General features: G+C 33.6%; 2 protein-coding genes across 5 annotated transcripts; one reads left to right on the top strand and one right to left on the bottom strand.

Moving 5' to 3' along the window:
• Positions 1-2,578: 2,578 nt before the first annotated feature.
• On the bottom strand, positions 2,579-13,606 carry LOC120264991 (cell division protein FtsY homolog, chloroplastic-like). 4 transcript variants are annotated; one of them, XR_005537599.1, is made up of 14 exons: positions 13,260-13,606; positions 13,084-13,188; positions 12,900-12,973; positions 12,759-12,817; positions 11,726-11,763; positions 11,145-11,265; positions 10,848-10,916; positions 10,677-10,759; positions 9,147-9,215; positions 8,897-8,959; positions 8,654-8,806; positions 8,107-8,206; positions 7,900-7,987; positions 2,579-2,861 (listed from the first exon to the last, which is right to left on the bottom strand). XR_005537599.1 is itself a non-coding variant. In XM_039272929.1 (13 exons), exons 1-12 carry the CDS (start codon positions 13,557-13,559, stop codon positions 8,114-8,116), a joined length of 1,227 nt encoding a protein of 408 aa, XP_039128863.1. In that variant the 5' UTR covers positions 13,560-13,606; the 3' UTR covers positions 7,762-7,987; positions 8,107-8,113. The 4 variants fall into 4 exon arrangements, 2 of the variants coding, with proteins under 2 accessions (XP_039128863.1, XP_039128874.1); XR_005537600.1 differs by lacking the exon at positions 2,579-2,861 and adding an exon at positions 6,266-6,385; XM_039272929.1 differs by lacking the exon at positions 2,579-2,861 and having other exon boundaries at positions 7,762-7,987.
• A 1,086-nt stretch (positions 13,607-14,692) lies between these two features.
• LOC120264697 (transmembrane protein 161B-like) lies at positions 14,693-18,971 on the top strand. Its single transcript, XM_039272521.1, is given in 3 exon segments — positions 14,693-15,460; positions 15,462-15,867; positions 18,633-18,971. Coding segments are annotated over 3 exon segments (1,167 nt in total). The 5' UTR covers positions 14,693-14,764; the 3' UTR covers positions 18,698-18,971.
• The last annotated feature ends 8,529 nt before the right edge of the window (positions 18,972-27,500 follow it).

Here is a 27,500-nt window from a genome sequence, read left to right as displayed (position 1 = left end):
GTTTTTCTCATATTAATTTATATCCAAGTAGATCCATTATTGATGTATAAATATGAACTTTTTTTATTAAACAAATATGAATTTTTCATGCGGTATAATGAGTATTTTTTTTTTTGTCATTATTTTTATATTCAATAGGAGCTTGGGGTTTGAACTAGTGAGAGAAGGACCAACTGAATCAGATTTGCATCTTGATTTCTATCTATTCATGAGGAAATCTCCATCCGGTGTGGAGAATGCACTGTATAAAGTTACATTTAAACTAACATGGTTGATCTCTAAAACAGTTACAGGTGTAAAACTTAATCATATCAATTTATTTTTTTAATGAACTACGAATTTATTAAATTGTTTTATAGTAATTATTCCTCAAATTAGTTTACAATATTAATTAATTAATTAATGAATTAATTATTACTTTGTTGTTGGTTGTAGTCACCCGTAGCATTTCGCTGAATCATTGGTGCAGTGCCATTGAGAAGTTTCTCACCTTCCGAGAATATAATAAATTACTTTTTTCGGTTGGTGTAAAGATAATCTCATTAACTCCATTTCATCCAAAAATAGAGTGTTTAAGACCAATTGATGTGGATCAAGTTCATCGACAACCGTGGACTATTTTCAATTTTTCGACACTATCCAAAACAAGTCCAATAACTCAAAATTTGAGATTGTGTGACACTGAATGGTAAATTTAATTTTATATTTAAAATTGGAGTTGTTTTTAGAAATTCTAATTTTTTATTTTTAATAGGACATTGTCTTTACACCCTAAAGATGCAAGTCAACATCAAAATGAAGGACTTCATTTCACACTGCGTAGTAGTAATTCAAAACCATGTCTTTACGTGGAGGTTGCGATAGCCATTAAAGATCAGTTAAATCAAGTTACACAACAGCGATGTGAGTATTAATTAATTAACTAATTAATTATATTCTACACTTAATTAAAAAATGAACATCTTTTGTATTGATCATTTATAATTTCATGCATTGTGCATGCAGTTCGCTGTGTATTCGGACGTAAAGGCCAAAGTAATGATCTTAAATTAAAATTAGAGCGTGATATTTATGAGCTCTCAAACGGATATCTGGTTGATGACACATGCAAGTTGGAGATAGCAATGAAGGTCCTTGGAATTGTGGACTATAAGGAGTCAGGAACATGGCAACTTCATGATTACAAAAATATTAAACGGGTTCAAGAGCATTACATAACTAATAAAAAAGTTCCTGATGCTGCTTTTTATTCTAATTTTATTAAATATTAGTTTGATCACTACGGTTAGTTTTTGTTATAATAATTCCATTAGAATAGTCAAACCAATAGTGCTTCTACATAGTTTTCATCACCATGCAGTGCTTGATATAGTTATTCAAAGAATTTCTTTCTTTCTTTCTTTCCCTCTCATCTTGCAGGTGATATAATAAAATGGATGAACAATTAAAAATCACAAAGGAGAAAGGAAGAATCATGCAAATGCTATTGCCTCTCTAAAAATATAAGATTAGTGAAAAATTTTATGAAGTTTGAAAGCAGTGAACCAACCAGAAGCTAGTGTATACTTCATGAAGACGAAGAGGATCGTTTCTGTTTGTATACTTCTAATTCTTAATTTGCCTGCATCACTACTTGTCCTGGATTTCCCACTTACTGAAAAATCTCCTTCAACGCTCTGTTACTTGATCTGAAGTGCATCAAAGGAACGTACAATACTATCCTCATTTAGATCAGGAACAGATATTCTGTTGGAGTTAAAACTCCAATTCCAGTACAGAATATCCCTTGTATTCAGCTCAGCAATATACCATGAATAAATCCAACAAGCAAGATAAAGGGGTTTCAGCTCACTGAAAATCCCAAGTTCTAAAGTTCATACTTATTTAGAATGACATAATAACAAGAGAACAGTAACTTCAAACAAGTAGCAAATATATATCAAACACTCCATTGCCCATTGCAGTAAATAAAATGCTGAATATAATTACTAGGACCAGAGTAACTCAGCTATTTCCTTCCAGTTCCAGCCTTCCTTTCTCTGCAAGCAGAGCCACATTCCACTTCCTCTCTTTGCTGCCTTGCTTTTATGTGTCTCTGACTCTGTAGCAAACCCTTTCAGTCGAATATTACCTTTCTTTACCCTGGTGATCCTCCATCTCTCCACTTCCTCATGATTGCTCTTATCCTCAATCGATGGTGGATATGCGCCCACGTGTCTATCCTTCCTTTGCCAGTGACTAGATTTAACTGGCACCTTGTATGGTATGTAACACTACCCTTCTCTTTGCAATTGACCTTTTCCTCAACCAATGGTACGTCTCAAATGACCAAGATGCCCTTTGTAAATGTGGGAACATGCCCCTCGCACAACTGGATTATTTTGAGCATTTTACTTAAAACGCCCACAATATATATGTATATATATATATATATATATATATATATATATATGAGGCAACAACATTTATAAATATTCATAAATTTAATATTCAGGGTGACAACAATATAAAAACCAAACACCCATCTATTATCCGATTTTGAGCCTATTTTTTTTAAAAAAATATAAACCACATACATTTATAAAAAGACAGTAGTACAAAAAGGCCAGGTTCAACAAAAGATCCACCAGAAGTGGGAAAACAAAACCAGCAGCCCAACAGTAGGAGAAAAAGAAAAAGAACAGCTAAAGGACCCCGAGATCCTTTAGAGAACAAAGAAAAAATAGGACACTACTCCTCGCCAGGGGAAGGAGGACGTGACAGAGGGGCATCCACCGCCGAGTCTCTGGTGACAATGAAGTCCAGACTTCTCTTGATCTTAGTCATAGGATCGTCAAGCTTCGCTTTCTTTGCCTCTGGAGCTGCATTGTACCAAGATAAAATCATACGGTCAATCTTAATGATAATAGAGTCAGCCGAAAGACAATTGCAATTAAAAATACGTGCATTTCTTTCTAGCCAAATATTCCAATTGATTGCTCTCACGTGCATGTCCCAAAAGGGGGTAGAGGTTTTAAATAACTTAAGCCTCCAGTCGCCCCAAAGGTCCAAAAGAGACCTTGGAGGGACCCTCCCCCAAAAAGCTGTCTTAAGTGATGCCAGATGTGTGCCGCAAAGGGGCAAAGCAGAAGGAGGTGATTAGCAGTCTCAGTCTCCGCATGACACATAACACAAGTGGTGGGTTGAAGAAGGTTGCATGGACGCAAGGCTAAGTTCTCGAGGGTCAAGATCTTATTATCCCAAGCTAGCCAGTTAAAAAGATTTATTTTTTTCGGGTAAGGACCTTTCAAGATGGTGGGAGTCCCTCTACATCGCAGACCCGGCCCCATCATTTAGAAAGTTGTAGAATGTTCTCACCGAGAAAATACCATTGGCTGCAAGGACCCAGTGCTTGTCATCCCTGACAGAGAGGGGACAAGCAATGATGGTATTGCGAAGATTGTCCCAATCTATGAAATCATCCAGGGGATAATAGGCGTTCTGCTTGCATAATCCCTAACTGAGTCCTCTTTATGTTGGGCAAGTAGAAAGTGATGAGGCCACTATATATATAGTAAAAAAAAATTAACTTGAAAAAATATTTAGAATGATTTTTCCCATAATATTAGGGAAAATAGGGTGAAAATGATACTTTAAAAGAAAATAAATAAATAAGTTTCTAGCCTTTTTGTCATATATGCCAATAAATTTATTATAATTGTAGGGAAATCATTCTAAAGTTGGTATTTGATATATAATGACATGGCGTACTGTTTGTACTAATAAAGTAGAAAAAAATTCACACAAATTAAAATATTTGTAGAGCAGTCTTCTAATTTTAATGAAGTTATGTTTAATCAAACTACTTATTTTAATACAATGAATAAGTACCAAAAAAAAAAAAAGAATTGGAGGAAAAACTGAAGCTAAAATCAGAGGAGCATATATACTTAATATTAATTCTATCCCCTAACTTATACTATCGATTTGCCATCAGTTTTTGTATATTTTTATTTATTTATTTATGTTTTTTTTTCCTTTGTTTTGGTTTGTGATTGAGGTTTGGGATTTGTTTTGTTTAGGTATTTCAATGAGAATTGGTGGCCTTCGTCTTCGGTGTTTGAGGATCCTCCGGTTGAGAGCGCAGATAAAGAGAAACTTATTGATATTTTTCAGGTCCAACAAATTTTTTTTTCCTATTTTCTTATAGTCTCATCTCTTATTGATCCGCCTTATTATGAGTGGTTTCAATTTAATAAGGTGAATGTGTGAATCGTTGAGAAGTTTTAATTCTTTATTTTGATTTGAATGTTGATTTTGTTAGGATTACATATATTATATGAATTTGGATGAGTGTTTTGAGTTTATTGAGGATGTGTTGATCAAGCACGGGCCTATGGATGGGTTGATGAGATTTTGAAAAGGTGGATAAACCACATTCATTAAAATAAAAAAGAACCATCACAACAGGGGGACAAAGACGGAGCCGAGGCTCTACAAAAGAACCACAAGGAGTGGTGAACAGGGACTAAAACAACATAGAACAACAGGGAGGAAGAAGACGAGAACAACCCCTATAGGAAAAGGATCCAAGAGGGGTACAACATCCGGAAGACTAGATCCGCCTGAATTGGGGGGGCGCTCCAAAGGTGCCTCCTGCTCCGCATTGCTGGCAGACAGAAACTCAAGGCTACGCTTGACCTTTGCTAGTGGTTCCTCAATCTTCGTCCTCTTAGCTTCTGGAGCTGCAGAAAACCACAAGAGAACCATACGCTCAATTTTAAGAATCAGAGTAACAGTCGAAAGACAATTAGCAGTGAAAATGCGTGCATTTCTTTCAAGCCAAATGTTCCAATTAATAGCCCTCACAAGCAAATCCCAGAAAGGGAGCAGGGATTTAGGAAAGGAGCGTCGCCAATCACCCCATAGGTCGAGAAGAGACCTGGGAGTGTGGCGGACACCTTATAAATGAGCGAAGAAGGTCCAAATATGAGTAGCCAAAGGGCAGTGGAGCAATAGGTGCTCAGCAGTCTCGACATCCGCATGGCACATAACACAAGTAGTCGTAGGCAAAACATTGCAGCCACGCAAGGCAAGGTTGTCCAGAGTCTGGATTTTATTGTCCCACGCAAGCCAGTTGAAGAGATTAATTTTTTTGGGGCAATCTCCTTTAAGGATGACTTTGGTCTTATGGCAACGGAGACCTCCATCGTTCAAGAAGTTATAAAAGGTTTTGACTGAGAACTTTCCATTTGAAGATAGTTTCCAGAGCCTTTCATCAATCCCAGAAGAGGGTTGAGAATGGAGAGTGTTGAGAACTGTACTCACCGTAGACAAGTAATAAACAGTGGAATCAGGCCCTCTGTTCAAAAAATCTACAATAGTTTCTTCCTTAGACTGAGCTATAAGGAAGAGGTGAGGACAAATGTCAGCAAGAGCACATCCCTCCACCCAGTTGTCAAGCCAAAACAGAGTGGAGGACCCGTTTTTGACAATAGAGATAGAATTTTTTTTAAAAGTCGGTAGTGTGTGCAAAATACCATTCCAGAAGAAGGATTTCTGTCTACATTGCTTGTGGTATAAGTTCCATGTGGGGATTCTTTTAAAATAATTTTCGCGAATGATATCCTCCCCACACCAGTGTCTCCTATTAACGGTCATAAATTTTATTTGATTTTTTTTACAATGTGACAAGCTAACCTAAATACGTCTATTTTATTATTATACTTTAACTATGCATTATAAAAGAATCAAATTCTCAGCGTCCTGCATAGAAGTCAAGTGTCTTTAACAGCTCAATTATTACTACAATGACTATTTTCAAACTTGTATAATATTATAATCCTAATTTCCATGAAATATAATTGTAAACATGTTATGAAATATAAATGCTGTATATATATCCGTTATAAAAAATAAAATCTCTTCCCTCCATTATTTTGTTATTTTTTTCCAATCTTCGCTATATTTTGTGATCGGTGGAGCAATAGAGTATATTTTTCTTTCATTTATCTATCTCTTTGATTGCTTATATATATATTTATATATATATATACACAAATGTATATCATGAATATGTAGTTGAGTCATGCATGAATTATAAGTTTTTTTTCTTAACACTACTTCTACATATAATAATAATAATATTATTATCAAATCCAATAAATTTGTTAAATAATTTAATAATATTTCTATTAAATATAAACTCATAAATATATCTAACACTAAATAAACAAAAACCAAATAGCATTGTAACACTCAAATCATAATATGAATCTTCCCCCAAATACATGCATATCATTATGAATCAAATCAATTAATCAACCATAACCCATTTTCTTCCAAATAAACTACAAAAGATAAAAATTTTGCTAGACATTTCACTCCATCTTGAGATCATTTTCACCTTAAAAAAAAAAATTACATAAACATTTAAAACAAACATAAACTTTTAAATAAATAAAAAATAAATAAATTAAGACTTCCCCTCGGCAAAAGGGCTTGCTTGCAGGGTCTAAAAGGGCTGCTGTGGGGCCCATATATAGGAATAGGACCGCAGGGGACCGACACACTTAGTTCAGTGCATGCAAAGACGGTCAGACGTAGCAGTCTCAGTAGAAGTAGTAGTAAGATATAGGACACCTAAACCTACTATTTTACTATTATTATTATTATTATTATAATTAATATTATTATTATATAGAATTAGGGCAAGCACTACCCCCACAAAATTATTGCAAGCACCATTGGATGATGATGGTGATGATGATGCCATTGTAACGTAATCAGCAAGCCTTGTTCCCTCACTTTGTTCCCTTCCCACCATTTCTCATCACCCTTTTCTTCAAAAAAATTAAAATAATAAAAAAAAAAACCACTTTCTTTCTTTCTTTCTTCTCTTTTGTCTTCATCCTCTTTTTCTTCTTTTCAAATTTCCTTTTTATATATATATTTATATATATAAACACACAAATGTATATGATCTCCCATTTTTAAAATTTTATTCCGATTTAATCTTTTTTAATCAATAATTCATTATCAATGTTCAAAGTAATCTTGCTCTTTAAAAAAAAAATCATACACTTATGTTATATCTAAAACTATTCTTCTATTGTTAATCGAATTTTAAAAGTTATTTTTTGTTATTTAATATATATCTCAATTAATTTGATGAAAAAAAACTGTGACTTAAGGAAGACTAGCCTTTGGTTTCACAAACAAACCAAAACTGGGCCATGGTCATCTGGGCTAACAACATCGGCCCATTAAAAATGGGCTTTGGTTTTACTAGGATAAGGTTGAACCGAGCCTGCCAAACTTCAAACATAATAAGAACTTTAATAATTTGGTCTTCGATAGCTTTGATTCATTCTATACAAGGTTTTAGTACGGAAAACTTAAAATAAATAAATAATCAAAATTATTTTAAAATATCTAATTATACCCTGCGCAATCATACCCCTCTAAAATTGTTTTTCTGTTTCTTAATTTCTACTCTCTCTATATAAATATACACATAAAGCATGTGTTCTCTTTATTATTTTCATGTTCTGCCCACACTAGTTTCAGTGTGCAACATCACAATTTTCTTTCTTTTCTTTTAGTTTATTTGTTTCATTTTTTTTTTAAATAAAAAGAGGTAAGCCACGAATCCTTAACTATGTTGGAAGAAAATCGAACTTTCGAACTTCGACTTGGGAAAAAAATAAACTATCACTCCCATAACAATATTCGGCATAAACAATAAATATTCTTTAGCTCAAACATTTTTAATAATTGAGGCACTAAAATGACAATAAAAAAACAATGTAATTCAGATACCTAATGGAAATTTTAAACAAAAAGGGAAAAGTTTTCATATCTAGAGCTTGAAGTATAATTGGGGAGAAAATATTTCAATATCTAATAAGAGTATGGTACCTGTTTATAATTCAGCTTGAAGTATACTTCTTGGGTGCTTGATCTTCACTTTGTAAACTGGCGTCAATTCAAACAGCAAAATGATAACCTGATTTACATTTCAATTATAAAACTAACTTTTGGAAATAGATAATTTACAAAGATGGAAAAATCATTCTGTTATCAATACTTCAATGGGAACAAGATTATTCAGACATTTGAGCTAACCAATATTTCACTTATGTGTCTCCATTGCTGTTGCCTTGCAAATATGTGCAAAATCATTCTTTCCAAAGGTAGGTGGTAGGCAAAAGTTATGAGCGTTTATCTGCAAATCAATATAAATAGATTTCATGGAAATATCTACAAATATATATATATATATAGCAATATATTTTCTAGGGGTGTCCCCACGAGCCCGTTATATCACTTTATTTAACGTTTGTTGTTTCATTACTAACCCCGGAGGTGGCCGACTCGACGCACCGCCCGACCTGTAAGTCCGAGGTTATATTTATAATAAAACAACAACCGTTAAATGATGATCTAATAGTTAATGTGGAACATCCCTAGATTACAGTCCTATATATAGAATTCTGAATGGCCCATTCTGTCAATTATTAAGCAATTTCTAACAGTAATCAGTTATTCAATAAATTTGGGATTGATAAAAACTCCAACCTGATCTCTAAAAACCAAATAAGGAGATACAGCAAAAAGAATTTGTAAGAACAAATGAAAAAGAATTTAAGTACTAGATTGACTGGATGCTTACAGGAATTGGCTCAAGCAGTCCATGTCTTTCTGATAGCTCAAGAGAAAATAGCATCGACAAAAGGCCCTCAGCATCAAAAGGTTGTAGGTCATCCACCCCTTCGCCAACACCCACAAATTTTACAGGGATGCCAATCTCATCAACAACACTGACCTGTATAAGTAGAAGAATGGTTCAACCAATAATAGATAAGTTTTTATTTTTAAAATTCCTAGAAGGGATCATAAAAGATTCTGGCATTACCACGCAGCCACCTCGAGCAGAACCATCAAGCTTTGTCAAAATATAGCCCGTGATTCCAACCACCTGTTTTAATTTTGAGGACCAAATTCCAAGTTTTTAACAGTTAGAAAAACATCTTTTTAGAGTGATGGATAAATGTCATATGATAACAACTCAGAACAAACAGCATCTGAGTGCTTTGCATATTCAAAAACAAATTGTTTAAGAATGTACTTTATCACTACTTGATATGGCTTCAGATGACGGTTACCTCATTAAATTCTCTTGCTTGAGGAAGCATATTTAAGCCTGTTGTTCCATCCAAAACCAGCAGGACCTCCTGTAGAAATCATATAAAGTGTCAAGTTAGGCACAAAATTCCAAATTTTCACATGAGAAATTGAAACACAATTACTACAATATATCACCCTTCTTGAATTTTTATATTTAACACCCTAATTATTTGATCATACATTGATCAACACCCACATACAGTATATCATTTGAGATTTTTCTGATGATAATCCACAGCTAAGAAAAATAAAGAAATGCACGCATGATTAATTTACCTGCAAGATTTACACCAAAAAAGTACTGCAAGTGTAAGGAAAAGGGTTGGTAGGAATCACACTAACAATACTTCTCCACACATTGGTTTGAATTTCTATTTAAAAGTTACAAACCTACTAGTGTAAACTCAGTGATATAAGCAATTTAGAAGAATAACCACAACAACAAAGGAACAACTTCAGTGTAAGTTCAAGATGACAGACTGCCTCACTATTCTCCAAATCTTAACTTGCTTATGCTCTTCTCCAATAAATGCTATCTTGAAAGTACTGCAGTGTCAATTTTGTTAAATGCAAACCAAACAAATTATTTAAGCTTGCTTCATTCCAAAAGCATACGCTAATAGGAAAGGCCCAAACATGTATATTAAAGTCTAAACTTTTTATATTATCCAATGTGGGATTATTATGTACTTCAATACACCCCTTAGATACATGTCACACTATACTAACTAGCAATGTTGCAAACACACCAATTGACCAAGGCTTGATACCATGTTAGATGCAAGCCAAACATAATATCTAGGTTTAATTCAACCCCAAAACTTACGTTGATAGGATGAGAGACCCATATAAATATAGTGAAGTCCAAACTTACTAGATTAACTAATGTGGAGCAATTAGTTACTATAATAACTATGATATCCCAAACATAATTATTAAGCAAATAAAAAGTCCATCTACCAACATCTGAATGATACTTCAATAAAATGGGCAGGTCATCACAAAATTTAATATCATCAGTTAGTGGACACTTCAAATTATCTCAAGACTTCATATGTAGATGTGCCATCTACATCAGCAATTACATTAGAGCCAACGTGCCATCATATTGCTCACCAAAACCTTTTCTACCTTATGATGCCTTATTATTCCAAAAATTCTTATTATCTCTTGCGATAAACAATCCTAGGAAGGATGCAAAGTAAGGCAATAAGTTTCAATTAAGTTCACGATCACAGGCTCTGATGTAAAACAACACAAAAAGAACAAAAGATTTTTCAGAGAAAGCGGAGTGCTTTTCATTGCACATTACCCTGATTCATGATAATATTGACCTAAAATGGAGAACTTGTTAATGCACATAACAGGGTACTATGCCATCTACCATATTCTTGGCAAGCATGGAAAATTCAACTTGTCTTTTAGAAATCAAGTTTCGACTAAATTAGGTGCATATTATCAATAATAAATCAGACATAAAAAACGTAATTGATGCACAATGGTCATACATTAGGAGCCCCGGAGACGACTTTGGCAACAGCTTTCTTGCATGCAATCAACTCTTCCATCAAGCTATAATTTGTGTGCAGACCTAACAGAAATTAGAAGAGGTGTCAAATTGAAAACAGAGAATGTTGACCAAAACAAAGTAACTTAATCCAATCAAATTTGATACCCACGCCCAGATGTATCACATAGAACAACGTCATATCCTTGTTCCTTCCCCTTCTTTACAGCCTGCGAAAGAACTATATAGAAAATCAGTTTTAGATGGCATATTATCATTTTCCCGTGGAGCAAATATTGAGGCACTAACAAGAAATTACTAAAAGATGATCTTTCACAACTCCAGACCGGAATAACACACTCATAAACCCAATGAGTAAGTGGTTCGACCCATTCAAATAAAAATCTTCCCAAGACAAAGCTATTGACGAACACAAATTGCCACAACCACATGATGCAATTGCACAAACCTGATGAGGCTTTAACTTTATCATCTTGAGCTGTAACTATTTCTGATCCAGTTCTCTCTGCCCATACTTCTAGCTGTTCACTAGCTGCAGCTCTAAACGTGTCACCAGCTGCCATTAATACCTGAAACAAACAGCTACAAGAAAATATAGGAAGATCCTTTTGAAAACTTTGCATAATGCAAAGAACCAGCAAAAAAATGAAATATTCTAGGTGAAAGGCTTTCTACAAATATCATAGACTTTTCCAAAAATATATTCTGGCTTAATCCTTTTTCTTGCCCTGAACATTTCATAGTTACAATTGGGATAAAGCAATAATCTACCGCATCATGACTATTATTATACAGCGTGCAGGGCAAGCACAAGTACCTTTTAGATAACCATCTCAATAATCATTCAGTAAAATTTTTGAGACAAATGAGATATTACCTACACCAACCGAACCAAATAATACAAGATTGTAGATCATGGAGAGAATAAAAAAGATCAAGTTATTGATCAATCCTAGAATTAAGGATTGAAGTATGAAATAACAGAACAGGAAGAAATATTCCAAAATAATAATTAAAAGGAGGCCTAACCTTAACCCCTTCATTCTTCAACCTATGAGCAAGTTTTCCTACACAAATTAAAGCAAAAGAGATGAACAATATAAAATACTGATACTTATAGTCCAATGTGAAACACAAAAAGATAAGTTCTAGCTAGCATAAATTCATATGGTATGTAATACTGATAGAAACTAATATATTTTCATTATCATGTGTTCAATTAACTCTTGATTTCATCTGTACTACCAAGATGAATATCTTTTTTTACACCTTTAATAATAAAATATCAGATCAAAAATACAGGGAGAAAATACTAATATATTTTTTCCATGTCAGATTAAGGTAGTTGCAATATATATTTTACTGGAATTAACATGAGCACATAGCTTTTTTTCTTGAAAAAAGGAAACCTGTTATTTTCTGAACAGGCTTTTCCAAATACTGCAATACACATTGGTTTTCAGTTCTGAACGGATCAGCACATTGGTGCAAAAATCTTTTAACAAAAGCAAACAGGAAGTTCTTTTCAATCTTCAATTCTTGTATGAATAACTCATCAATCCTCTTGCTAGCAATGAGATACTCCCCCACCTCAATTTTTCAAGCTACTGTTATATCTCATTTATTAAAGTCATTTATTTTTGCTTTTGGGATGCATCATACCACACTATCTTTTTCTTTTTATTTTTGTTTATATTTGAACAATTAAATCATAAATTAACTTCATAAGATTAATTATCTAGAGAAGTTAACAAAAGAATATAACAAAAATTTAAGATACCCATCTTCAATAATACATTCTAGTGCGAAGCGCCGAAGTCAATAGCCATCTTCAAAAAATCACCTCATTAACAACTGATAAGCAGATTATTTCTTAAAGTAACTCATTAGGTGATCAATTGACACTTACATTAGTTCATACAACTAACTAGCGCTTTGGGGACATGCACATATCTAATCCTAGAGAACTTAGGCAATAAACAATAACACTCATTCGAAAACCAAAAATAAGCAAGATTGTCAGGATACGAAGAAGAGAACAAAGAAACAAATAACACTTTACCAAGGGATGTCGTCTTTCCACCTCCATTCACACCAACCACCATAATAACAGCAGGCTTCCTGCTGACACAAGAACATCAAAATCTAGAAAAATGGCAATCAACTCTATAAGTTAGCATTCCTTCAAAGTCCAAAGCCAAACCTGAATCCCAGTTGAAGTTCAGTCTTGCTACCTTTGGTCTTCAACAGCTCAAGAACACTTTTTTTCAGTGCATCCTAAAAAAACATCCACATTATATAACCAATCAAAGAATTTCCATAAGATTTCTCAAAAATTACACAAATCAACAACCAAAGATCAGCTCAAATGCAAGAAAGATGATGACCTTTATCTCACTTCCAGATTTGAGGTTCCCCGCCAATATATCATCTCGCAGACTATCAACAATCTTCATCGAAATCTTAGGGCCGAAATCGGATACCAGCAAGGCCTGCAAACGAAAAACAAAACCAATTAGCTTTCATATATGAATTTTTCTTGATTCCTTCCTCCTTCGCCGACCTCTTCGAGCTCGTCGAGGACGCGGTCAGTTTCGGAGAGGTTCCAGTAGAGAAGGAGCTCATCGATGACAGCGAGGTTCTGGCGGGTCTTGGAGAAGCCGGAGAAGATCTTCTCTACGTCGCTCTTGGCCTTCTCTTTAATCAGACGGCCAAGTCTAGTGAAGAACCCGGTCTGCCCCGCGGAGCAGCGGAACCGTCCGGCGCCGTCTGGCCGGAGCTTGGCACAATCCGGGAGCTTGGAGTTAGAGAGGGAGGGAGGCGAGAGGAGGGACATGAACGGCGACACGGCGGAGGCTAACATCACTCTTGTTTCTCGCGCTCCCTCGCCTTCCCGAAAGTTTGGATGGGGCGGAGATGTGTCTTTTATTTATTTATTTATTTATTGTTTATTCATTTATTTTATTTTATTATTATATTATTTTTTTTTTTTTTTTTTTTTTTGAGAAAAGTGACAAGCACGAAAACCCCAGGGACTTGCATGTGTGGGGAGTAAAGCTCAACGCCAACTCACGTGCCCTCACCTTGCATAAAATATGAGGTTCGATATCGGATCATCCCAAAATAAACGTCTATATAAAGACCCAATACTAATTGACCCAAAGCCGTTGGTGTTTATTCATTAACTTGTGTTTATACATATAGTTTAAATCATTTGTGTAAGTACACAAATAACTATTGATTAATTACTGTAATTTTTTTTAGATTTCAAATCTAGAAAGGCAATGGATAATGGGTTTTTATGAATTTGATGCCAATGGCTCTAAACTTTTATTTAAAATATATTTTTAAAAATAAAATTGTATTTAAAAAATCAGATTTTTGAAAGTCTCTAAAATATATACTTTTAAAATAAGAATAAATCACTTAAATCAAAATAACAGTAAAATTACAAAAAAAAAAAATTACAAATTACAAATTGCAAAACATAACCTAACTAAACTCATGAACTATAATAAAATTTAACTAGACAAAACAGAGTACATGATTATAATAAATTTAAGAACAGATGAAAAAAATTATCACTCAAAAGAAGACAAGAAGACTCAAGCAACTAGCTTGCTATTGTATGATCCCATAAACAGAAAAGAATATAAAAGGAAACCTCCCATAGACATCTGTGCTCCTCCAATTTATATCTAAACACATTTAGAACTAATAAACATTGAGAACAAGTGCATTAAAAAAAAAAAATTAATAACTCATCAAACATAATTAAATTTTTAATAAAAATATAGTCTATCTTTTTAATTAATCTACAATTGATTTTATAAATTCTTACTAAAAAGTTGAAACTATAAAAAAACACTGAATTAAAAAAATCAATAACTCATCAACCATTATTACCAAGTTACTGTATAAACATAGTGAAATTAAAAAATAAAAATATATTTTCCCTTTATAAAATTAGTCTTTTTTATATTTCATTTTCTTTGCTCCGCCGCCAACCCTTCTCTTTCATCACTCGAAACCAGATCCGATAACTCGTCCGCCACCTCGCCGTCAGCCATGCCGGAATCCGATTCTCCGATCATCCCCAACCCCGAATCCGGATTCCATCCTCTGTGCCATCTCCTCCTCCACGCCGCCCTCTCCTCCTCCGCCTATCTCCTCGCCGCCCTCCTCCGTCTCCCCTCCCTCCTCCTCCACGGCCTCCACACCTACATCCACCCCGACTCCCCCTCCGCCTCCTCCCTCCGAGCCGCCATACGCCGTCCAGACGCCCCTCCGGAACCCCAGCCCCGGCGTCCCCGTTCCAAACCTCACCTCCGCTCCGACGATTTCGACGAATCCAAGGCCCAGCTCCTCCGTCTCCGCCTCTCCGACTCCGACCTCCCTTCTCGCCTTCATTTCCCCCTCTTCCGCTCCGCCTTCCTCTTCTCCGCTGCCGCCCTCCCCAACCTCGCTCTCCCCCTCTTCCCCCCAATCCCCTTCCTCGCTGCCGTCCTCGCCTTCTCCTACCTCCTCTTCGCCCTCGTCAAGCTCTCCTTCGATCGCTCCTCCTCGAAGCAATCCGAGAAGCAACTAAGCCTTCTCTCCGGATTCATAGGTTTCCTATTCTCTTTCTTCATTTTGTTCTTTCTCGCTCCCTCACTGCTTGACTTCGATCTCGGCCAATCTGAGATCGCAAGACTCGCGGTGACAACGATCGCCGGCGCTCTCTCCGTGCTGATTTTCTCCCCCGCTTTGAGATTCTCACGGGCAGTTTTGGCTGGGGACGGACCAGCTCCGGTGGAACCTCTCCGTCGTCTCCTGCCCTGCCCCCATTCGGTTCCTCTTGTTCCTTGCCATTCTAACAAACATAGCTGCGCCATTGCTTTGGTTTAATCCAGTGACGAGTGTGTTTCCTTCCGAGATTAGGGAATTCAGAGTTTGGGTTCTCGCTGCCGCTGCTGTTTCACAGCTTGTTGTTCTCCGGTCTAATGTTCAGATGTACCTGAATGAGTCTGTGCTTTGTTGGTATCAGCGACTGCATTCAAGCCGGGTGCCGGATATGAATTATGCTCGGGCGAAGATTTTCCTTCATAATCACTACATTTGCTTGGTGGTTTTGCAGTATTTTGCGCCATCAACAATGGTGCTGCTGCTGCTGGGGTTGTCCCAGATGAAAGGTAACTTCTTTAGTGGTGCATTGTCTTTTTTAGATGGTCTTCAAGATTGCTCTGATGTTTTGAAAGGCATGGCTTTGTTTGCAGCTTGGTGGATTGTGTTTGTTTCAGCTGTTTTTGACTATGATTAATCTAGCTCTTTATCGCAGTGGTTTTATAATCTTTTCGTGATTTTTTTTTTCTTGTTGGTGTGTGTGTTATTTTTTTGTCTTCTCTTTTGTGATCCTTGAATTCAGTTCATGTATTTTGTTTTTCTGGTCAGTTCTTTTATCTTACCTGCCTGTGGTTCAAACATTGGGATAATGTGTGCTGTGGAACATTTGTTTCTTTTCTCTACTAAAATTTCTGTGATGAAATCTTCTTTGATTGGTCTGGTTAGAGCACCAACTTAAGGTTTAGACACTTAAAATTTGAAGGAATAAGTGATGTCGGAATCATATAAAAAATTTAAACCTAAGTTAAACTTTGTAAAAGAATTTTTCTAGTTGGCATGGCTTAATGATTTGAGCTGAACTATTTCATTTTTGACGAACCAGATGGATAGTTGTTAGGGTGAGGTTCTATCTTTAGGCTAAAACTTAAAATACCCTTAATTTTGTTTATAGGTGAAAATTATGTTAGGATATTATTCTGATTCAATTCTTAGGTATCTCTCTCTTAAGCATATAAACTTGGTTGGCACCCTGAAGTGTATGTCTTGCCATCATCCCAGTCATTCACGTGCTCTTATAGTAGCAGCACAAGGAAGGTGCAGGATATTTTTTTTTTTTTCATCTTTTGTTGATGTATCCTGTTGGGCTAACCTGTTAGGGTTTAGGGTAACTTAAGCATGCTTCTTAGACAGTATTTATTTTATACCTTCTTTAAATTTAATATATGCCAATAAGTTTTGAAATTCTTTTGCTATGCAACATGTCTATTTCACCTTAAATTCAATTATACTATGCCACTTGGCATAACTTGTTCTGCATAAATAACTTTGATTTTCATTCAATGAAGTTTGAATGTTTTTCCTTTGCTTTACATGGTAAAATGTGAGCTCTATTTATTGCCCAAAGAATTGTCACCATTTGTAAATAATATGTCAGGTTCGCAAGGATATTATTTTGTTTTAGAACATAGTTGAGCACTTTTTTCGTTTTTAGGATGTAACTTTTAAAGCCATTGTTAAATACTAGGTGCTTACTTCAAAGTTGTAGGTGAACATCATAGAAGGAACGTAACTGATGTGTAGCTGCTATATCTAGTGTAGTTGCCAGATAGACATTCTATTGATGCTCATAGACAGAATTTTAGAGCTTGAACATGGCAACAATGTTTCAAGATGGCTTATGATGTGCATAACTTTCCAAATAGTACTTTTGGATCATTGTGTTTTGGTGTGATAAGGGCTCTCCTTATCCCATCTGACCTGAACAAGTGATATGCATAACTTCAATGGAGCAAAACCTAACATGTTCAAACAAAAGCTAAAAGTTCAGAAGGATCAAATACCCTTTTTTTGTCAACAGTTTTTTTCTTTTTTTCCAATTTTTCTTTTTCTTTAGATGTGAACATCTTTTTTTAAACTTGACTTAGATGTTTGGTTTATATTTTTAAATACCCTGACTTTTCTATATGATGAGTTGAGGGTGTAGGGATAAGTTACGGAGAAAGAACTACTTATTTATACACAGAGTGATTTCTAGAACTTTCAAATATTGAATGCAATCATTGGATTAATGTCTCAAACTACAATCAAAACACTTAAACGTAGATGATACAATATTGAAACAGAAGTAATTGCATTGGTAATGAATAATCAGATTTGTGCAAAATTAAACGATGATACAGACACTTTTTTTTATGACAGATTTAATCTAAACCTAATTATTCAATGACTTTTTTGTGTTCAAATTTGCCACATGGATGGAAAGTATTGGCATAGGGTCTTAGCTGGGGGTATAGACCTTGGTTATGCTCTCCTAGCTTGTTCAACTGCTTGTCTTTTAAACGATAGACAAACAAACAATCTTCAGTAGTGAACACAAGTAGCTCACCGTTGATCATTGTAAAGCTGTCTAGAGTTTGACGTACATCACCCAGCTCTAAACTCACCAAGTCCACCTCATGAACTTTCATCCATGAAACTCGCGAAGTAGACTCCATCACCCATATTACCACCGCTCTCAATTTGATATATTGAATTAGGCACAGGGATTTGTTTGTCCATGCTGCAACTTGTATCCTATAGTTATCAATGCCAACTTTCCGAGCTTCTTCAGGCAACGGCATCAACTTTGAGGTTCTTTTTTCAACATCAAACGCAAGAATATAGGGATCCGTGTTCCTCATGTAACTCCCAGTGTCTGAAGCCCAGTAGATGGATCCACTCACAAACACTGGATTCTCAAGATCGATACTTCTACATCCCGAATCATCAATGGCTTTGAGGTACTCCCATGACATGTTTTTTGATGAATAGCAATGACATTCCAAGATAGTTCTCCATTCATGAGGGTGCTCACTAAGCTTCATCGTCACCAATATGATGTCGTATTCCAAGCCATCACTGGTGCTCGTGCAAGTTACACTGATCCTTGGCTCGTCATCCAACGAGATGTCTGGAGGAGAGGAGATCGGAGCAAGAGTCTGCAACATTGGATTGAACACACAAATATCACCTATAGATGATTTATTCACATCTTTAGTAGTTTGAAACACTATAAGTCCATTGGAAGATGCAACAATTTTTCTGCTATTCTTGAGCATAAACTCTATGGACTCAGGAGGGACACCGGAAGAGCCATGGAGAAAGAACTTTTCAAAGGAAGATAGGGAGGAACTGGTGTGAACAAAGATCCCCGAATCAGTTCTTCCGCGAAGTGTCTGGAGCTTTCGGAGAAGACAGTCAGAGTAGAGATTACAGGTACTTCTGTTCAAACATTGAAGTTTACATATATTCTTGGCAGGAAGCCATGAGAGGATCTCCAAAAGACAATCTTGATTGAGTTCAATTGGACCATGAGGCTGGAGAACAAGTTGATCATGTTCAACTTCAGTTGGAGGCTTTGAAGACATGGTGTTTGCTTCTGCTTGCTAATGAATATTAACGTAGCAATGTTGTGTTTATATTAATTATATGTGTTTATATATATATATATATATATATATATATATATATATATATGCGTGCATGGATCTTGAGTTTTGATTTGAGTGTGAATTTAGGTAGGTTTAAGATACCTAGTTTGGTTAGGATACAAGTATAGTATGATTCTTTGCTTAGGAAATAAAGATTGGGGTTATTATTAATTTAGCATAGTAACGAATAGGAATACGACAGGTGAGCATGCGACCCAAACTATAAACTTTTGACTGGTCCTGAACCAGTCAAAATTGGATATTGGGTCGGAGTATTTTTAGAATATCTATACTTTTATCAAGTTTACCACTAAAATTAAATTGTTAAACATTTATTTTAGGAAGTGCCGAAGGTCAATATTAATTCATTACAAAATTTAAATAAAATCCATAATATGTATAAAAATAAATAAATTACAAATTTAAAGTAAAATCAATGATTAAAAAAAAAACATTTTTGAAATCGTTTTTGTGGTATATCAGAACAAGTTATTTATAAAATTGAAGCACAACCACTAAAAAAAGTGGTTGCACACTTGCACATATTATTATATAATGTAATTAATTTGGGTTGGGCAATTGACCCAATATTTTTACCCAACCTGAATCTAAATTCAAAAACATGGGTTTTTGAAGAACTTGGCCTAAATTGAACCAGCTGGTTTAATGGTAACTAATAATTATAATATAATAATAATAATAATTTATTATTACCATCATAGTTTGAATTTTTAAGGGAAATATACATTTATGCCCTCATAAAATTCCATAATTTTTTATTTTTACTTTTAATTTTATTTATTTATTTTTAAATTATGTCTGTGTTAAGATTTCAACTAGTTTTTATTCAAGGTTTCTCTTTTGCTTGCAAACACTCACCACATCCACATTTGTTTGCTTACCCCACTTTTTGAAGTCAAATAAAAAATAGAAAATAACTAAAATACCTATAGTCTCTTCTCCCTAATCTTTGGTGATAAAATTTTAGACTATATTTTCTTTTTGGAGTGTGTAAGTAGTACGGGGTTATACAAGCAATATATATATATATATATATATATAATCCCATTGACTTTCATATTTTTCCACTAAATTTTGTCAAAATATGGCTTAATAAAATAATTATAGTATTTTCCAAAAAAGAAAGACAACAGATTTTGCCCTCATGGGTATATATTATCTATGATATTGGATATGTTGTGGAAAAATAATAGTTTTTATTTTATCGGAAAAAAGTTCAACTTATGTTAATAAGGATATGCATGTAAACAGGATTTATTATTATTGTTATTATTTTATTTTATTTTATTTTTTATTTTTTATTTTTTATTTTTGCTAAGAATTGTAGTTTGATGGTGGCTATTGTCACTGTTTTATAAGCATCATATCAGATAGTGACCGTATATAAAGGATCTAATCCTTAGCTATCCACAAAAGCATAATTAGAAAGTTTCATTAATATTAAAATCAAATGAAAAATCATGTGGAAGAAAGGGATGATTATCTAATTCTCTTTCCTCTAAGGTCCGGACTAGTGATTAGATATACTATAAGGGCCCATTTGGTAGACATGATAATGTTTACCCTATTTATGGTTTATTAAACTCATTTAGGGTTTGATTATATGCATTCTTTCCATCTTTTGATGCTTGGGACAAAAAGCTTATCAACAACTAAATATGACGTTAATTTCACGAAGTAGGGTTTTTCACATCTGAAGTGGTTGAAGAGTTTTTCCGCCGATTTTGTGCTTGAACAGGTTTTTTTTATCTAAATATCATTTGTTATCATGTCTTAGTTTTTCTAATTGGATGATTTTTTTTAATTGATTTCGATGTGATGTATTTAATTTGCTATATTTATGGATTTTTGGTTATTTTTCTTTGTGCGTGATTTTCTTCAAGAAAATAGGTATGAAGTATTATTTTTATATGATCTATATATTTGTGGGCATTATTTTTAGGTTTTTTTTAATAATTTAATAGAAACCTTAAATCATTAAGGAAAAAAAATTAAAAAAAAAGTTTATTTTAAAAAATAATATATAATTATATTATAAAAGGTAATTTTGTCTATTTACAAATCATTTATATGTCATTATCTAGTCCACTTCACAAGTAAAATAGGATAATAAATGTTATCCAATGATTTATCCGGTGCGCATCAAACATAAGATAAGATATTACATATCCTTTCCTACTTCTATCCCGTCCTCATATCCTTTCCTACTTCTATCCCGTCCTCATATCATATTTGTCCATATTCTATCATGTTCATCAAATGGGCCCTAAATTTTTTTTATTAAATTATCTAATTTTTATTTTTATTTTTTTTTTTTTTAAAGAAAATCCAATGAAAGTCAATTTTAGGATTTATCTAGATGCCCAAACTGAAAGTTCATGGAAGGGGAGTTGCAGAACAACCCCCACCTTCTCCACAGCTTCTATTAGATTTTCCTTGGTGTTGTTTGGTCAGCTTATCTTTCTTGGTGTCTGGTCATCTTATCTACCAAAACACTTCCAGGATCTTTGTTTACAAAGTGCAGTATTCGTTGACCCTTCATAATGCTCTGTAGGTTATTTTTTTATTATTTTTTTAAAGATAAAAATACACTTCAAATCGTAAGTCATGATAATATATATATATATATATATATATATTTATTTATTTATTTACAAATTGACGACCGCCAATGGACCACTACTAAGCCGCCTACAAGTTGCCGAAGGCCGGTCGGATGGTCGTCGGACTGTCGTGCACTTACAATAAAAAAATACTTAACTCCAAGTGGAATTTTTTTTTATGACATAAAATCCATATTATGCTATAATTCTATATTCCAAATTAAGTACATAAACAACCAACATAGCATAATTCTCATAATATTATATAATTTTTTAAATTATAGCATATTGTATGAATTATGCCATAATTTTTCACTGCCCAAAAGATACAGCCAATTGACTTTTTTTTAGTATTTTTATAGTTGGACTTATATAAAACGGATAACTTTAGGTTACTTTAACCGAGGTTTCTAGTAGGAATCACTTATCCCATTCTAGAGAATGATCTTAATCAAATACTTTAATAATATTTTATGTTTAAATTCGCCGCATAAATGAAAAGTATTGATAATAATTTATAAACTAATCTATTTATATTATATAAAATAATAATAATTCAAAATATTTATGTCTATATATACTAAACAAATTATGATTATAAAATGGAAAGCCAAATAAATAAAAAAACCACATCAGTTCTATTTTTTAAAATAATGAATGCTATTTTAATAATAATATAAGTTTTAAAATTAAACATATTTTAAAAAAAATAATAATAAATTTTAGAAGAAAAAAAAATATTTTTTTTAAAAATTGGGTAAACAAATAAATTACTTTAGTAATTATAAAAGAAAGGAGGTCAAAAATGCAAAAAAATCACTATTCTTTTAAGTATAAGTGCCTAGTCAGCACTTATGTGTGCTGATGGGACCATGATTTGCTGGTGCTTGAGTAATTTTGACAAATAAAATACTCTTAAGATCATTTGGAGAATAAAAATAACAAATATGGCTAATTAGAGAAATAGCCCAATAATATATATATATATATATATATCAGGCCGGGGCAAGATAGGAATTCTCCGGCCTTGCCCCTATCTCTTATCTGGTCCAGGTTATGATCCATGAAAACTATCCTCGTCCCTACTAGACCTGTCCCAGGGCTGTCCCACCCAAGCCCGAAGGCCCGTCTGAAAATTGGGAGAGTTTGAAAAAATATACGAGATCTGATGACCAAGCATTGGACAAAATATAGGCTATTTTAAAAATGAGCTGGGTATGTTTTTATTGTTAAAAGCCCGGCCTGACCAGACCCGAGTTATATAATATATTTATTAGTAAAATATTTACATATTGTATGTGTGTATATTTAAGACATGTACTACTATTTTAGATTGATTAACTGTAAATAGATGGTCTACCTGATATCATTATTGATTATTGTTGATTGACATTGGTTATAATGATTTGAATTTGAGATGTTGTGACTTAACATAGATGTATATTTGGTATTTTAATTTTAATGTGTTTTGTAGAATAATTATTGGTAGTGTGTTCACAGATTAATACTATTATTAACTTTTTTTTTTATAACTTATTTATTATTGGATGAAAAAACTTATTTGGGCAGACATTGGTTAACGGTCATAAAATTCAAGCGAGTTCTGGCAAAAATTAAAACCTATATTATTAGGTTGGCCACACTTGGATAAGTTTGAATTTTATTAATTATAGACTCGGCCTGATGCGAAGCCTATCCATGGCCATGTCTAGTCCCTACCCACGACAGCGCGGGGTTATGATTCGCATCAAGGGCCCAGCCCATTGACAATCCTATAGAAGAGACTCACAAAAAAGATTTCTAGTTATTAAACAGTTAATTAGTTTGAGAACACACTCCTTAATATGTAGTTGCACGGCATGATCCACATAAGGTAGCATCATCTTGTGTGAATACATGCTTATAGTCATGGGAATTAAGATGGTTTTCATTATTTTTAAGGATAATAATTAATTGAGATAAATTAATTATTTTGTTATTAATTAAATATTAATTTTAAAAATAATTAAAACTATGTTTATCATAATTAAAGATTAAAATAAATTATGTAATAATATTAAAAAATTATTCAATTAATATAAATAATGGGTAAACTAAATAATTTATCATTATTAAAAATATTTTCAAAAACTAATGACAAAAACAATTAATACTTATATTAAAAAAAACAAAGATTGTGCGCTCTTTTACACCATTACTATATATATAAATATATATAATTTTGAATAGATGTATTTATCAAATATTGTTATGGTATAATACCTAAATTGGTTCCTCTATTTTTTGTCTTCTTTTTTTTCCCTCTACTCAGAAATGCTTCTAACTACTCCCTCTATTTTTTAAAATGGATTCTCTTAGTCCCTTTACTCCCTCTATTCTTTCCAACTACCCCCTCTACTCTTGAAAATATAGATATTAGTTAGATCATTTTTAAGTGTAGAAGGATTAAGTGGGTCCATTTTCAAGGGTAGATGGATTAGTTTGGAGCATTTATGAGTAGAAGAATTAAAAAAAAAAGAGAGAGAAAGTAAAGGGACCAGTTCGGGTATTATACCTATCGTTATCATTATTGTTGATCTAATAAATATATTAAAATACATATTTTATTACATATTGCTTTACTAGCTACTTGATTTTATGTGACAACATTTGCTCTAGTAGTTAATTAGCATAATATGTCATTAAACAAATAATAATCATAAATAATATGGTAGACTCAGCATAAAATACAACATTAATCACATTAAATAGATTATAGAAACAAATATTAAAATCGACATGACTAGTATTGAATATTTTAAAAATATTAGGTCAAATATTAAATAGTTCATTTATATATCACCTTATAAGTGACTATCAAGTCTGCCATAATAGCCGCCGAGTGGTAAGACATTTGACTTATATGAAAAAGATTGAAGGTTCAGTTTCCACTGATGCATGGTATCCAAATTTAGATTGTTTGAAATTTTCGAAACCAAAATTCACCTTAAACCCATATAAATTCTCGAAACCATCATGTTTCTTCCCATCTTAAAACTCCTAAACCCATCCAAAAGGTAAATTTTTTCTGATCGGTATCTGTACAATAGTTATTTTTCATTTTGATTATTGAACTTCAATTTTATCGTTTTGGTTATCCAATTTTAATTTTTGTTTACCGGAAAGGATACCGAAAGAATTTCGGGTAGAATTTGATGACTTGAATTTGTCATTTCAACAATAATTCATGCTTCATCTATATTTGTGAATATGCCACATCAGCAAAGTAAGCCACGTGGCCACTTTTATTGACAAGGGTTGTCTGGATAGTGTGCATGTGCCATATTAGTAAGAGTGGCCATATGGTCCTCTTTAATGACGTTTTATGTCTGTGTATGCAGATAGAGTGACGAATTGATGTTAACTTGGCATATCCAACATATATGTCATTAAATTTTTCCTAGAATTTTTTTATTACTCTTCTAATGAACACAAATTAAAATTGAATGATAAAAATGATATAAATTGAAAGTAGATTTTCAAAATAAAAATCATCATAATACAGTACCGTATCCACTCAAGATATTTACGACTATCCAACCCATGTTAAACATCTAAAAAAAAAATTCGTATGTATATAAATATTTAATACAAATTCTTATGACATTCAACATGAGAAATATAGTTAATCAAGGAGAACATCATCCGCTCGCTGATTGTCTGCGTTTCTCGCCGGCGTTTTGGCTGGGGACGGACCAGCTCCGGTGGAACCTCTCGGTCGTCTCCTGCCCGCTCCCATTCGATCGGTTCATCTTGTTCCTTCCCATTCTAACAAACATAGCTGCGCCATTGTTTTTGGTTAATTAATCCAGTGACGAGTACGTGTGTTTCCTTCCCAGATTATGCTCCGGTCTAATGTTCAGATGTAGAATGTAGCTGAATGAGTCTGTGCTTTGTTGGTAATCAGCTACTGCATTCAAGCCGGGTGCCGGATATGGACTATGATCGAAGATTTTCTTTCACAATCACTACCTTTGCTTGGTGGTTTTGCAGTAGTTTGCGCCAGCATCAACAATGGTGGTGGTGCTGCTGCTGGGGTTGTCCCATATGAAAGATAACTTATTTAGTGGTGCATTGTCCTTTTTAGATTGTCTTCAAGATTGCTATGATGTTTGGAAAGGGCATGGCTTTGTTTGTAACTTGGTGGATTAATTGTGTTTGTTTTGGTTGTTTTGACTATTATAAATCTAGCTCTTTATTGCAGTGGTTTTATAATTATTATTTTTTTAAAATGGTGTGTATTAGTTTTGGCCGTCTCTTTTATGATCCTTGAATTCAATTCATGTATATTGTTTCTCTGGTCAGTCTCTTACCTGCCTGTGGTTCAAACATTGGGATAATGTGATTTGTGGAACATTTGTTTCTTTTCTGCTAAAACTTCACCTTTTTTTAGTTGTTTAGTTGCAGAACCCCACTTTCTCCACAATTTCCACCAGGGTTTCCTTGGTGTTTGGTCATCTTTATCTGCCATAAACAAAGTGGAATTCCAACGCCACCAAGATCTTTGTTTACAAAAGTGCAACATTTATTGACCATTCTTATTCCTTTTTAGGTTTTTTTTTAAGATAAAGATGCACTTCAACTCGTGAGCCACGATAAATTAAACATTTCATCGCCTGATTATAACTGAAATTCTTTTTAGGTATTACTACTGTGCAACACATGTTTTACTGATGAAAACACATCAATATATATATATATATATATTATAAGAATGAATAAATAATAATTTATTAAAAATAGAAAGCAAAAAAAGGTACAAAATAACTACTACTAAAAATACAGATGGACCAAACTTCCACAACAGTGAAAAATTAAAAGAGAGATGGGAAAAACAACACAATAAAAGAGAGAACTTCCTCAATCTTGCATCTCAGGGAATATCAAAATCCACATCAATACTAGAGGGCCTATCCAGTTCAACCGCAAGAAGACCAGGTTCTACATTAGTCCAAATAATTAACATATAATTGATTTTGCAGATAGTCCAATGACATAGATTTAAAAAATTTGGCATAAGTGATATAAACTTGGGTTACTTGAACAATAAATTTTCTATTCAAATCTTTATGTATAAAAAGAACATCTATTGAGAGAGTTTATCTTTTTTTATAGTGCTTCTGGTAACTTACCCTTATTCTTTAAAAGCCATAGGTCAAATTATTTTTTTATAGTGCTTCCAGTAACTTACCCATATCCTCTAAAAGCCATAGGTCAAATATCTCAAACAAAATTGATCAACTATCTCGATAATACAAGAACTATATAAATAGATTTAAATCTACACAATCATATTACTTAATTAATTAATTAGTTAATTAAAATAATTAATTAAATACATCACCATCTTCAATAAAAAACTATAAAGCTCACTCCCAACTCATTGCTTACAAACCTTCAAAAGTATTCCAAAACAAACCAACGAAAAAGACCTTTCAGCCACCAAAACCAACACACAAATCCTTACCAATCAATCCCCACCGTCCAATCTAAATCCAACGGTGACATCTCCAAATTAAAGCGTGAAATTTCCAACGCGGAAAAACCATAGAAAAGACCCTTCACATGGACCAATTCCTTAATACTATTATTATTCCCTCTTTCTTCTTCTCTTCTCCAACTCCTCCACCTCAAATAAACGAAATATCCACGCTTCATCTTCCTTTTTTCTAAGTATTTTCCCTCTCTAACCATATATATATATATATATATATATATATATATCACATATTTGCAAGCTTACATAGTAGTAACATCATAAGAATTAAGAGAAGGAGAAGGATTAATAAGAGAAATTAAGATGGAGGTGAAGAAGATGAACGGTCAGGATTGGCTGGCACTGGAGATCAC

Source organism: Dioscorea cayenensis, chromosome 1, assembly GCF_009730915.1.
Source record: "Dioscorea cayenensis subsp. rotundata cultivar TDr96_F1 chromosome 1, TDr96_F1_v2_PseudoChromosome.rev07_lg8_w22 25.fasta, whole genome shotgun sequence".
Lineage (NCBI taxonomy): Eukaryota > Viridiplantae > Streptophyta > Magnoliopsida > Dioscoreales > Dioscoreaceae > Dioscorea > Dioscorea cayenensis.
This window is presented reverse-complemented; position numbering and strand designations above follow the sequence as displayed.

Excerpts from the sequence above, each read along its gene's own strand:
- LOC120264991 (XM_039272929.1), bottom strand. The coding sequence starts at position 13,559 with ATGTTAGCCTCCGCCGTGTCGCCGTTCATGTCCCTCCTCTCGCCTCCC. Across the intron at positions 11,764-12,758 it reads TGGAAAGACGACATCCCTTG|GAAAACTTGCTCATAGGTTG; the intron begins GTAAAGTGTTAT and ends TAATTTGTGTAG. Across the intron at positions 10,760-10,847 it reads TCTATGTGATACATCTGGGC|GTCTGCACACAAATTATAGC; the intron begins GTGGGTATCAAA and ends AATTTCTGTTAG.